Source organism: Molossus molossus, unplaced genomic scaffold, assembly GCF_014108415.1.
Source record: "Molossus molossus isolate mMolMol1 unplaced genomic scaffold, mMolMol1.p scaffold_m16_p_28, whole genome shotgun sequence".
Classification (NCBI taxonomy): domain Eukaryota; kingdom Metazoa; phylum Chordata; class Mammalia; order Chiroptera; family Molossidae; genus Molossus; species Molossus molossus.
The window spans coordinates 1,819,221-1,831,945 of NW_023425364.1; the positions used below are offsets into that span (position 1 = coordinate 1,819,221).

Sequence of the window (12,725 nt, forward strand, 5' to 3'; positions counted from 1 at the left end):
TCTATGGGAAGGTTGGGTGTGGGGTGCGAGGAATGGGGGAAGCCACGGTGTGCCTGGTTGGGTGAGGGCTGGTGTGGGCTGTGCACGGGGCCCCGGAGCCCGGGTGGATGCTCCTGGCTCGAGTGGCGACTTCCCACCTCGAGCAGTGGCCAGGTCAGGGCTCTTCCTGCCCAGCCTCACTGAGCACCTGGATCCCTGGGCTGGCTGGGTGTGCAGCCCAGTGGTGGGTCAGGGCCTCGCCATCCCTTGTCTGGTTGGCTGAGCATCCAGGGTCAGGCTGCTGTCCCCTTGCCGCTCGGGGGCCTCATTGCATGCTGGGCCAGAGCTGGCGGGGAGGCCCAGGGGCCTGGGGTGCCCAAGAAGGCTGTCCTGAGGAGTTTGCTGGGGGAACGGGCGAGGAGGCAGGGCCTTGCAGGTGGAGGAGGGAACTGTCGGCCTCTGTCAGAGTGGGATGAACCGTGTGGGGGGAGCCCCCAGGGTGGAGCAGGAGGGCTCTGCAGGGCTGGGTCCTGGAGCTGAGCTGAGCCGGATCCCAAAAGTTCTAGTCACTTCTTCCTGGAAATGACCATGGAACAGGGGTCAGATCGGGGAGGCCAGAGGTGAGCCTGGAGGGGCTGGTGTGTGCCCAGCAGCGGGGACAAGCCTGCAGGGGGAGCTGCGGACAGGCCACGGGGTTTGGGAAGCAGGATGGGAGGAGCTGGGGGACAGGCAGATGTGTCTGCCAGGGGCCTGGGTGGCACCGGCACCGGGCAGGCTGTCCAGGCCCAGGTGCAGCCCCAGGCTGGCCTGAACTCCCCTCTGGGTGTCCACCCACAGGGAGATGTGTGGATCTGCATGGAGCTCATGGACACGTCCCTGGACAAGTTCTACCGGAAGGTGCTTGACAAGAACATGACAATCCCGGAGGACATCTTGGGGGAGATTGCTGTGTCTGTGAGTGGCCTCCACCTGGTGGGGCGGGAGCTCCAGGCACATAGTTATTTATTTAGACTGGATTTGTTGGGGTGACTTTGGTTAATAGCATTATATTGGTTTCAGGTGTACAATTGGACAATCTGTTATCTGTATCTTGTGTTGTGTGTTTACCATTCCAATCAATTCAAGTCTCATTCCATCATCATTTTCCCCCCTTTACCCTCTTCTACCTCCCCCCACACCCCCTTCCCTCTGGCTGTCACCCTACTGTTGTTTGTCCACAAGTCTTTCTTACTTTTCTTTGCTTAGTCCCTCACCCTTCGCCCAGCCCCTGAGCTGTTGGGCTGAGCACTGCTAGGGGAGGGCGCAGCCCTGGGCGCCGGCATCCTGGACGCCAGCGCAGGCAGGGGGTGCCGTGGGTTTACTTCTGGGTGCATCTGGGACTACAGAAAATGCCGTGCCTGGGTGTTGAGTCAGTCTTTGGGGGCGATGCTCAGGCTTCCCCGTCGTGTCTTCCTGAGGGGAATCGCTCAGGTGCGCGTGCACTGCTCTGCTGAGTGTGGGAGGGGAGCGGGGAGGCTGCAGGGGGCTGGGCTGGGGAGTGGTGATGCCCGTGCGGGGAGGCCATGGCCCAGGATTCTGGAGGGGTTTCCAGTGCATCATCTCCCTGGCGAATGCTTGGCCCGGGACCCTGGCTGCTGGGTAGGTGGGGGAAAAGCAGGAGGCCAGGTATGCGTGCACCAAGGTGGCCAGGTGTCTGGGGCACTGGTGGAATGTGGGCAGGACCTGGACTAGTGAGGGGCCGAGTGTGTCAGCAGGCAGACAGATGGACACGGAGGGGGTGTGTTACTGCCCTGCCGTGTTGATGCAACCAGAAGTGACATCGCTGTCTTCGTCCTGCCAGGTCGTGAGGGCCCTGGAGCACCTGCACAGCAAGCTGTCCGTGATTCACAGAGGTCAGTGTCCACCAGCCACCAGGGAGAGGCCACCTCCCGGGAGCAGGTGGACCGCCCTCCCTTTTCAGGGCGAGCAACTGAGGCTCAGATGCTGGTGGGGATGTCCCTGCGGGGGTGTGGAGCTGAGCCTGCTTCCCAGTCCTGGCCCCTCTCCACTTCTCCAGGCGTTTTCCTGAGCCCAACCGAACCAGCCCTGCCCCCTAGGTTTGCCGCCTCCCCTTAGGTTTGTCTGCTGAGCCAGGGCTAGGGACCTGTCCCTGGGAGGCCGGCTGACTTTGTTTGGACGTGCCGTTTGCATGTTGTGAAATCGGTGCGTCTGCTCAGAGCTCGCACCGTGGATCCCCCCCCCCCCCGCCCCGGCAGGGTGCGGGTTTCCACCCTCACCCCTCCTGGAGAGCTCTCTCGGCCCTTCCTGGCTAGTCCCTGCACCCCTGACCCCACACTCCTCGTCTGATTTCCCACAGTGACTGGTTCTCCTTGTTCTTGAACTTCACATAAATGGACTCAAGCGCACGTGTCCGGCCCCCTTCACCGGGCCTGAGTCTGAGACCACCAGGCTGTAGTTTATTCCTCTTCCTTGTTCTTAGTGGTTCTCTTACCCCATGTGCTGCTTTTCACAGGGTTAGTTAGACTCAGCGCTTTGGCCGCTCAGTGGCCTCCCGGCCCCACCCCAGCCCACGGCTGCGGGCAGGTCAGTGTGGAACCTGCCACGCCTTCCAGTGCGTCTCTACCCCAGGGGCAGGTTGCGGGAGACTTCCGCTGTGTGGCGGCTCCGGCTCTGCCCTGAGTCGGGGTGGTCTCCACGCTTTCAGGCAGACCTGCCTCCTGGCTGAACCTGCTGACTCCTAGGTGTGCACCCAGCCCGGGGGACCCCAGAGCTAGAGGGTGTACAGGAAGCAGGGCCCGGTCCCAGCCTCCAGGCTCGGTAGCCAGGACAAGCCTGCCCCTCGGGCCCTCGTGTCCAAAGTGCTGATGGTGCCCGGCTGCCGCCAGCGAAGCAGCAGAGCCCTGACTCCCCCTCGCCTGTGGCCTCGTCTCTGCTGCACGTCACCCGCCCGGTGGCCTTAGGCTTGGGCAGGGCCTCTTGGAGCCTCAGCCCCTCGCCCTGCGCCCCGGGCGGTGGCTGGGGGCCTGCTGCCACCTCGGCCAGGGCTCCTGGAAAGGCCTGCTCTGTCCCTGGCAGATGTGAAGCCCTCCAATGTCCTCATCAACAAGGAGGGACACGTGAAGATGTGTGACTTCGGGATTAGCGGCCAGCTGGAGGATTCCATGGCCAAGACGATGGACGCCGGCTGCAAGCCCTACATGGCTGTGCGTAGTCCCAGCCCGACTCCGGGCAGCGAGCCCTCTGCCGGGCGCCACGCGTTTCTGCCACGGAGGCAGTGCGCAGCCCAGCCTGCCTGGCAGCCCTCTTACCCTTGTTATTCAGTGCGCCCCGAAATACCCCTGCAGGATAAGTTGTAGGGACACTCATGCAGAGGTGACTCCTGGGGTCCTACAGGCTCCTGGGTGCAGGGCCCTCTCCTCCCCTGTCCGGGGTGCAGGTCCCTCTCCTCCTGTGACCCAGGCTGCAGGTCCCTCTCCTCCCCTGTCCGGGGTGCAGGTCCCTCTCCTCCCGTGACCCGGGCTGCAGGTCCCTCTCCTCCCCTGTCCGGGGTGCAGGTCCCTCTCCTCCTGTGACCCGGGCTGCAGGTCCCTCTCCTCCCCTGTCCCGGGGTGCAGGTCCCTCTCCTCCCGTGACCCGGGCTGCAGGTCCCTCTCCTCCCCTGTCCGGGGTGCAGGTCCCTCTCCTCCCCTGTCCCGGGCTGCAGGTCCCTCTCCTCCCCTGTCCGGGGTGCAGGTCCCTCTCCTCCCCTGTCCCGGGGTGCAGGTCCCTCTCCTCCCCTGTCCGGGGTGCAGGTCCCTCTCCTCCCCTGTCCGGGGTACAGGTCCCTCTCCTCCCCTGTCCCGGGGTGCAGGTCCCTCTCCTCCCCGGGTCCTTCCTAATCCCTAGCTGGCTGTGCCTTCATCAAGAGACCCTGGCCCTCACTGGCCTCAGTTTCCTCATCTGTCTCGGGGTGGGAGAGGTGGGACAGGGGGAACACTGAGCCCTCAGTGTGGGGTCAAGAGGCAATATCTAGTGGAGGGCGTGGGCCACCCCTGTTCCAGCCTCTCCCCGTGGAGCCGGTATTTATGCCTCGCTGGTCCTTCTTACAGCCGGAGAGAATCAACCCAGAGCTGAACCAGAAGGGCTACAACGTGAAGTCGGATGTCTGGAGCTTCGGCATCACCATGGTAATGCCCGGGCGGTAGCCCTGGCTGTGGGCGGGCCGGGCCAGGAGCTGTTGGAGGGCCCAACAAATCGTTCAGACTGGAGAAAAGTGTAGGCTCCACAGTTTGAGAACACGTGCCGTCCAGAGTTCTGGCGTACTGCGGCAGGGTCTGTGGGTGCCATGGAGCCCTCCCCTCGTGGTGAGGGGCACCTTCACCCAAGTTCTGGGAGCACTCAGAGCTCATGGTGCTTGGGAGAAACTGCCGCCAGTTCCAGTGACGGGAGCTCCTGGTTCACAAATAATTTTAAAAGCAAAATGGTAAACATTATAAAGTTTTCTCACAGCAAGAAATTTGTTGCCTGTGGGGTCCTAGTGCATTCCCACGGTGTGGTAGGGGGGGCAGGTGGGCTCTCAGTCCTGGCCTGTGGGGCTGGGCCGGGTGGGGCAGGTGCTCAGCTCTGGGCCAGGGCCGTGGCTGCGGCTGTGGCTGGGGGTGGGGCTGGGCCATGAACCGTCCAGCAGAACTTGGGCCCTTCTCAGGCAGGCCTTGGCTTAGTGGGTTTTTTCAGGAAGTCACTTTGGCGCTGTGTGGAGCATGGGCTGGAGGGAGGGAAAAACCAGGCGGCCCAGGGTCTCAGCCGGGCACGGCATGATGCCACCTGGTGTCCCCAGCACACCGGAGTTGGTCCAGCCGACTCACTGGCTGGAGGGGTTGTTGCCCCCACACCCTGACCACAGCCGTCTGCAGGAGTGGGATGTGGGTGTGTTGGCGTTTCTGGGGGAATACCAGCACCCTCCCTGCCTCGGTTCCTGTGGCTCCCTGGGCTGGGGTCAGAGTGTAGTCAACAGTCAGTCAGTCAGTCAAGTGCCGGGCGCAGAGGAGTATGATGAGTTGGGGGGGCAGGAGCAGGGCAGCAGCACCTCTGGGTGGGTAGGAGAGGGCCCTGTGGGGTCCCAGGGCAGCAGCCCAAGGTGAGGGGTGCCTCGGGTGAGCCGGGGCCAGGTCTGGGGGTTAGAGAGGTGTCCGTGGGCGTTCAGGTCTGTGTTGTGGATGTAATTGATGCCACCCTAATCCTCAGGATTGTAACTTTGTATCTGTCCACAACACTGGGAAAGAATCAATATCAAAATCGTTGTGTCCAAGACAAAATGGAGGAGCTGGTGACACCTTCACTTTTCCTTAATGCTACCATTTTTTTTCTTTTTGAAGTGGAGAGGACTATTCCCTGTCCAAACAGTACACACTGGACCCACAGATGAGTTTTCCAAACCCTCAGTTAGAAAATGAGACTAGTGCTCCCTGTATTCACAGGCTCACAGGACGCTCCCTCCCTCCTTTGTCTCTTCTCCTTCCCATCTGTCCATCCAGCATCACCCTGGGGCCACCACGTTCTAGCGGAGAAAAGTGTGTGTAACAGACCCCTTCAGCACCTGGTGGCAAACCAGCAGCGGCTCATTGTTTCTCGCGTCTGCTCTGGGCTGCACTCAGCTGGGTGGGCCTTCCCTCCACCGGCTGTGTCTGGGTCCCAGCTGGGCTGGGCCGCAGGGTGGTGGAGGCCCTGGTGGGGAGCCTTCCGCAGGGAGTGCTGTGAAGCCCTGGGCCCTGGACTGGCGCACAGTCTGTCTGCTCACTGCAGGTCAGGGCCAGTCAGGACCAGCCCAGGTTCAAGGGAGTCAGACTGCAAGCTCCTGGGGTGGGGGGTGGGGGGCTGCAGTGTTACAGGCTCGGTCCCCACCCTCATCGGTTACAAAGTACTAGAAACACAATATAAAGACACAGGAAAAGTAAAAGGGGGAAAACCATCGTGGCTCCACCCCACACACGGAGCTCCTCCTCCCCAGCGGCCACGCCCACGAGGACGTTGCTCTGCCTCTGTTGAGTTTTTTTTTTTTTTTTTATCCTCACCCGAGGACATTTTTCCATGTTTTGTACAGATAGAGTAGGAGGGAGAGAGAGGAAGAGACAGAGAGAGAGAAACATCGATGTGAAGGGACACATAGAGTGGCTGCCACCGCCCGACCAACCAGGGCCGGGGACAAACTGCAACCGAAGTACGTGCCCTTAGCGGGAACCGAACCCGGGTCTCTCCGGACCGCAGGCTGATGCTCTAACCGCTGAGCCAAACCGGCAGGGCTGCCTCTGTTGAGTTTTTAGTCCGATCTTTCCGCGGCCTCAGGTCATTCACAGTTCTGCGCCTGGTCACACCCTCGGCATGGTCACACCCTCGGGTCTCTTCTCCGGAACTCCCGTTGGCCACTGTCGCTCAGCCAGGCTCCTGGCCCCAGACATTTCACATTTCTGTTTCTTCCTCTCCACTGGAGCCCCGGGCCACCCTTGTGCACACCGGCTGGCCCTCCGGGTGGCCCCCGCCAGGCCTTGCTGAGCCCCCTGGTAGCTCTCTGGGCACTTGACCCAGCTGCGGGACAGTGACCAGAACAGACACCAGGAGGGAAGGTTCTCGGCCACAGTGAGCGCTGAGCGGTTGCTGGGCACAGGACGCTCGTGGGTGGTCGCAGGGCGGGGGTCACAGGGCGTGCCTCGCCACAGTGCCAGGGCCCTCAGCCCCTGGGGCAGGCCGGTTCTGGGCGCTGGACGTGGAAGCTGCCTCTCAAAGTCCACTACCACAGATGACACCATCGTGCATCTCTGTGCCCCAGGCCATCCTGTTTTGTTTTCTATTTTTCTGAGCTCTTTAGGAAAAATGACCAGGAAAGGGATCATCAGGTCAAGGGTTTGGACATGTTTCCATTTTTTCTAATTATGAACTCTGGTAGGCCTCTGGGTCCTTCTCTGGCAGCCCATGGTCCTCACTTCTGCTTGTTGGAGTCTGAAAATTCTAGGACAGCGCAGCCTGCATTTGCCCTGTGAACACATGCACGCGCACACACACACATGCGCGCACACACAGCACACAGTTGCACACATGCACGCACACAGTTGCACACGTGCACACGCACATGCGCGAGCACACACACACAATCCCTCCATACTGCGTTGTGCACACCTGTCTGTGGGGGGTGTGTCCTGGCTGGAAAGGGGCCTCAGCCTGTGGGAAGGTTCTCCCTTAGCATCGTGGTCTATCTGGGTGCCAGTTGCCACCATGAAGCATTTGTTGGAGTCGAAGTCTTTCCTGTTCATCATGGTCGTTATGCCGCCATCGAGACGTCTCCGCCATTTCAGGCAGGGGCCTGCCCTGACCGATTTGTTTCTTTATTTCAGCAGTTAATGTTGGAGCTCTGAGTTTGTCACGAGCTGGCCCGTTTGTTCCACCGGTGACTTTCTGCCCAGTGCCGGCGAGACAGGGTTAGGTGTGGGGGTGCAGAGCCTGGGTGGCCCCGATGTCCGTGCAGGAGGTCCGGCAGCACAGGGCTGCGGCGGCCACATATTCAAGGAGAAGCAGTGATGGGGGCAGAGAGGAGGAGGCTTCCTGGAGGAGGCGGCATTGGAAATGGGGCTGTGGAGGGGCTGCGATCTTCCCACCTGGCGGGGCCAGGAGCCCGTTGCCTTGAAGGAGTCAGATGTGGGCCGGCTCACCTTCCTCCTGCAGCCTTGGGGGCAGAGAGGCTGTGAGCATCACTGCGCGTCCGTCCGTTTGTCCCCCTGTAATAGCAGCCGCTTGGATGGGGGCAGCAGAGGCTGAGACCTGTGGAGACATCGGGGAGGGAGTGGCCTGGGGTGAAGAGTGACGCTGTTGCCCCTCCAAGTTCCCTTGCCAGCTGCTGCCAGCTCCTCTGATTTTTCTAGATTAGCCGGAATCTGGGTTTTTACATAAAACCTTCTGAATTCAGATTGTTTGCAAATCTGAAGCTGGTCAGACTAGTCACAGCCTGGGTCAGGATCTGCTTTGTGAGCCACACGTACTTTTTGCTGGCTTGGTCAGAGCAGCCAACGACCGAGTCCGCCTGGCTTCTGTTGTTCCTTTGATGCCCCCTGGCTCCAAGTGCCGGGCCGGGCCATGCCAGCTCTGAACATGCCCGCGTCTGGGGCAGAGTGTGGATTGGGCTGAGCAGCCTCCGTCCTCCCTGCAGATCGAGCTGGCTATTCTGCGGTTTCCTTACGAGTCGTGGGGGACACCCTTCCAGCAGCTGAAGCAGGTGGTGGAGGAGCCGTCCCCCCAGCTCCCCGCCGACCGCTTCTCTCCTGAGTTTGTGGACTTCACTGCACAGTGGTGAGTCCTCAGCCCTGCCCTGGCCAGGCCGCGGCTCCTCCCTGGGCTTCTCCTTCAGCAGGTCGTCCCCAAACAGCACGGCACCATGCGTCAGGCAGAGACAGAGCACCGGGAACATCGGGCAGACTGGTTCTCGGGGAGACGTTAACTCTGTCCTGAAAGTGGACAGACCGAGGCAGACGGAAGAGAAAACAGAAAGCTTGCAGACGGTTTGAATAGTACAAAGATATTATTGTTATCAAAGTCAGGAACTTTGTATCAGATTAAAGAATACCATGGGAACCTTGTAAAAGTGGTGTTTGAGGTTACCAAGGAAATAGGCAAAGTCATACAGGCCATGACTTCATCATGAAATAAAACAGAAAGTCCATAATGAAGAGGGAAAAGCCACGTGGAAGTCCAAAGTAAGTTCCCACTCACTCTTCAGATATTACAGAGATTTGAAAAATGAAATTATAAGCTATTCAATGAAAGACGGCAAGAAAACAGGTAAAGAGAGAATCAGAGGAAAACTTGTAGCCTTTATTCCTTTTATTAGAGACTAAAAAAGACTGAAAACAAAGGAGCCTTTCAAACAGTCATCAATTACCTTGACTCCTTTTAATTAGGGCCTCCCCTCCTCCAGGACCTGTGAGGAGGACTTTTCCCTCCTGGGCAGGGACACCAGGATACGCCTGCTGGTGGCAGCATTTCAGTATTGGGTTCATTGGAAATCCCCCAGAGTGCTATAGGGACAAGACAGTTAACACCCCAAGAGATACAGAATTAACACCCAGAGGCAAAACACGAGGTGCATGTCTGTCCTTTGCACCCATGGGTTCCGCTCCATCCATGGGAGCTCCAGAACAGTCCTGCTGCTCCCCGGAGACCCAGGAGCACATGGGGTCTCCTCACTGCCCGGGAGGGGTGAGCCGGCTGGCGTAGCCGGCCTGGAGGGCTGGCCAGGCCTCCCCCTTGCCAGCCTGCCCAGACCTGCCTTGTTCTCTCCTAGCCTGAGGAAGAATCCCGCAGAGCGCATGAGCTACCTGGAGCTGATGGTGAGTGGGTGGGGCGGCGCTGGGGCGCCCTAGGCACAGAGGTGGGAGCTCTGGCTGGCCCCGCTGTAGTTCATTCAGGTACTCATTCACCCTGGCTGCCTCCTTCCTCCCCGCCAGGCCCTGTGCAGGGCACACAGGCGGTGCAAAGGGGTGGGGTGGGGGGCAGGTGGGCTGTTGTATCTGAAGGCATCAGGGAAGGCTGCCTAGAGGAGGTGACATTAGAACTGGGCCTGGAAGGATGAATAAGGATTTACCCACTGATGGAGAGGACCTTCCAAGGCGAAGGCCCGTCACGGGCAGAGGCTTGGCACGTGTGGGAGAAGTGAGATTAGAGTGGCTGCTGGAGGGCTGAGGAGCATGCCGTCAGTGCTGTCTCTAGTGGAGGGCGTTCTGGGGGCTAGAAGGATGCATAGGAGTTTGCCAGGCAGAGGAACACACAAGGGCCTGGGCTGGTTTGGGGAGGTGGGAGGCACCTCTGCTCCATGCTTTGTCCTGTCCGCCATCAGGAGCATCCCTTCTTCACCTTACACAAAACCAAGAGGACAGCCATCGCTGCCTTTGTGAAGGAGATCCTGGGGGAGGACGCGTAGACGGGCCGCCCGGCAGCCCGGAGCCTGCGGGGCAGTGCTCGCCCGCACCCATAAGCTGCTGCCACGCCGGCCTTGGGCATTCTGGGAGGACTCGAGGGGGCTGGTCCCAAGTGCCACAGAAGCAGACTGTCCGGGTGCCCTGCCGGGCCCACGGAGCCTCACCGGTGCCTCTGTCCTGCTGCTCCAAGGACCCTGGACTCGCAGGGACCGGGATGCCCTGCCGCCACCACCCCTCACAGAGAAGGCAGCTGGACCTGTGCGCTGCCTGGGCCCAGCCCCGGACGCCACCGAGTTGTATATTTTTTTACTTCTTGACTGAGTGGACTTTGCGCACTTTGACCTAGGGGGGCCCCATTTCTGTCCTGTCCTTGGTAGAGCAGGCATGGGGGTGAGCCACAGGAATCCCCCAGCTCTGGCAGACGCCTCTGCGGGCACCGGGTGGCCCGGCCGCCTCCTGTCTTGTCCACTAGGGGTGTCGTTACACTTGCCTTTTAAAATCTGTCCTCGGTTTTTCGTTTTGTTTTGTTTTCTGTTTTTCTTGATCTTTTTGCTTTGTGGGTTTGGCTGTTTGCTTGTTTGTTTGTTTTGCATGGTTTTCTCCCCCCTCCTCCCCAGAGGCCCAGCAGGCGAAGTCTCGCCCTCTGCGCAAGTGGGGGTCCGGGAGGATGGGCTCAAGGTCGCTGCTCGAGGTGGTCTCCGTGGGGACTGGCTTGACAGGCGATGGATTTGCTTTTAGTAGTCTACATATTTTTTTCTTTTTTGAATAAAGGACTATCTGTCCTGGATCCTATCCCTGATGGGTTGGGGCAGTTACCTGATTGCTGTTTTAATAATAAAAAAAAAAGTGGGTGATCAGGCTGTGTGACTGTCGCAGTGGTAAGCCCGTCCCTCAGTGAATGTCCCGGCCGCTAGAAGGGCCCCTGCCCTGGGATGGGGCCGGGCAGTGTGCTCAGGGCAGCAGGGGCTTGACCTGCCGGGGCCCTGCACTGTCACAAACGACGTGAGGGCGTTATTGTCTCGGGTGATTGTGGTATCCCGCTGACAGTTGAGAAAACAGGCCCAGAGATCTGAAGTAACTTGCCCAAAGCTACACAGCTTGTAGGTTGGAGAAACAGGCATGGAGACAGGTAGTGTCTGGGAGGAGTTGAGGCAGCTCAAGGATGACCTCTGCCAGCGTCCAGTCTGGCTCTGGTCCTTGAGGCCTGGGCTGGGGCAGGCACTGACCATCGTCAGTCTTCAGAAGGAAATTTCTTTGCTCCTGTAAGCAGAACTGTGTGTGGCTTCAGGCACAGCTGATCCAGGAGCATGGTTCATATCCTGTAGAACTGTGTCCACCTCAGCTCTATTTTCTCCCGGTTCCACACTCCCTCATGGGGACAAATCAGGACCCAACAGCTCCTACCAGCTTAGCAAAGGCCCCCCCCCCCCCCCAGCTGAGGTCCAGGTCAGGCTTATTGGCTGGGAACGGGTCACATGCTCATCTCCAGGCTAATCACAAACCAGGAGGATCAAACACTGGAGAGTCAGCCCACCCACACACATCTCAGGGTCAGAGAATCCTAGTCCTCTGCGGGAAATGGGGGCGTCTTCTCTGGGCTGACTTCTCTACCTCAGCTCAGGCTGTTTACGAAACACAATTTACAAAGAAATACACCGTTTGCGAAGCCCTCTACAGGATTAAAAAGCAAGTTGTAGTTTACCAAGTACATACCTCGGTTCTCGAACATAATTCGTTCCAGGAGGACGGTCGAGAACCGAATTGTTCGAGAACCGAAGCAATGAAACCCAATAGGAAAGCGTGACTCCACAAAGCGTGACTCTCTCTCTGCACTCACACTGATGACGCGAGCAAGGCGCGCTGGGCCGAATGAACGCCATTCGGCTCAACTCGGCTCATCTCGGAAGTTCGAGTTCCAAATATTTGTTTGGATTCCGAGACAAAATTTCTCGAATCTCCTGGTCAAATACCGATTTGGTCGAAAACCGAGGCGTTCAAGAACCGAGGTATCACTGTAGTTTACTGGCCAGATTAGAAGGCACTTAGAATTTGCATGTTCCTCTCCACACGCGTTCAAGTACCAGCTGCCCAGTTAGCATCTGATGGACCTTCCGCTTTTACAAGGGGCGTCCAGGCTTCCAAGTGGGGGAAGCCAGTGTGCAGGTCCATCTGACATTTCCAAAGTACCGTTCAGTCCTCAGGCCCTTGACAGTTTATGCCACTAGTGACCTCAGTGAAGGCTCCCCACCGTGCGCTGCAGGCTGAGGCGGAGATCACGGGCACGGGCTGGGCCAGGACCTTTGTAGAGTCCAGGTGTCTCCACTCAGCAGGGGTTGGGTAGCTGCATGTCCCAGACGAGGCTCTGGACTGACAGGACGGAGGCCTGTGGTCTCTGCTGTGCGGGCCTCTTCACTAGGCTCAGTAAAAAATGCCACGGTCAGGCCTGGTCTCGTGGGGGCTGCCCTGAGGGAGGGTTTCGTGTTTCCTCCTGACCAGGAAAGCAGCCTTGTTAAATATCAGCTCAGCCTCTCTGCACAGAGTCCTGCTGTGGCTCACACCTCCCCGTGAAGCCTGCTGGTCCTCTGAGCTCAGCCTCGCTGTTCTCAACACGTCAAGCCCGGACCTGCTTCGGGGCCTTTGCACTAGCTATCCTGGTGCCCCCAAGGTGTCCTGCTGGCTGCTGGCTGGCTCAGCTGTCTGCTCAGATACCACCTCCCCACAGAGGCCTCCCTGCCCACCAGTCACTCTCCTGCCCCCAGCTTGCTGTATCATCTTCGTAATTATTTTGTAAACAGTGATATTAACAGA

The 12,725-nt window shown here is 59.2% G+C and overlaps 1 protein-coding gene across 4 annotated transcripts in view; it reads left to right on the forward strand.

The window, feature by feature from the left end:
• MAP2K3 (mitogen-activated protein kinase kinase 3) overlaps nucleotides 1–10,792 on the forward strand; it is a 41,115-nt gene extending 30,323 nt beyond the window's left edge. For 3 of the 4 annotated variants that reach the window (XM_036278386.1, XM_036278385.1, XM_036278388.1), the window contains 6 exons: nucleotides 817–933; nucleotides 1,820–1,871; nucleotides 3,055–3,182; nucleotides 4,068–4,145; nucleotides 9,284–9,329; nucleotides 9,836–10,792. In XM_036278386.1, coding sequence (XP_036134279.1) covers nucleotides 817–933; nucleotides 1,820–1,871; nucleotides 3,055–3,182; nucleotides 4,068–4,145; nucleotides 9,284–9,329; nucleotides 9,836–10,263 — 849 coding nt within the window. In that variant the 3' untranslated portion in view covers nucleotides 10,264–10,792. Of the gene's footprint in view, nucleotides 1–816; nucleotides 934–1,819; nucleotides 1,872–3,054; nucleotides 3,183–4,067; nucleotides 4,146–8,152; nucleotides 8,293–9,283; nucleotides 9,330–9,835 lie in introns of all 4 variants that reach the window. The other variant, XM_036278387.1, reaches the window with a different exon arrangement.
• Nucleotides 10,793–12,725: the final 1,933 nt, after the last annotated feature.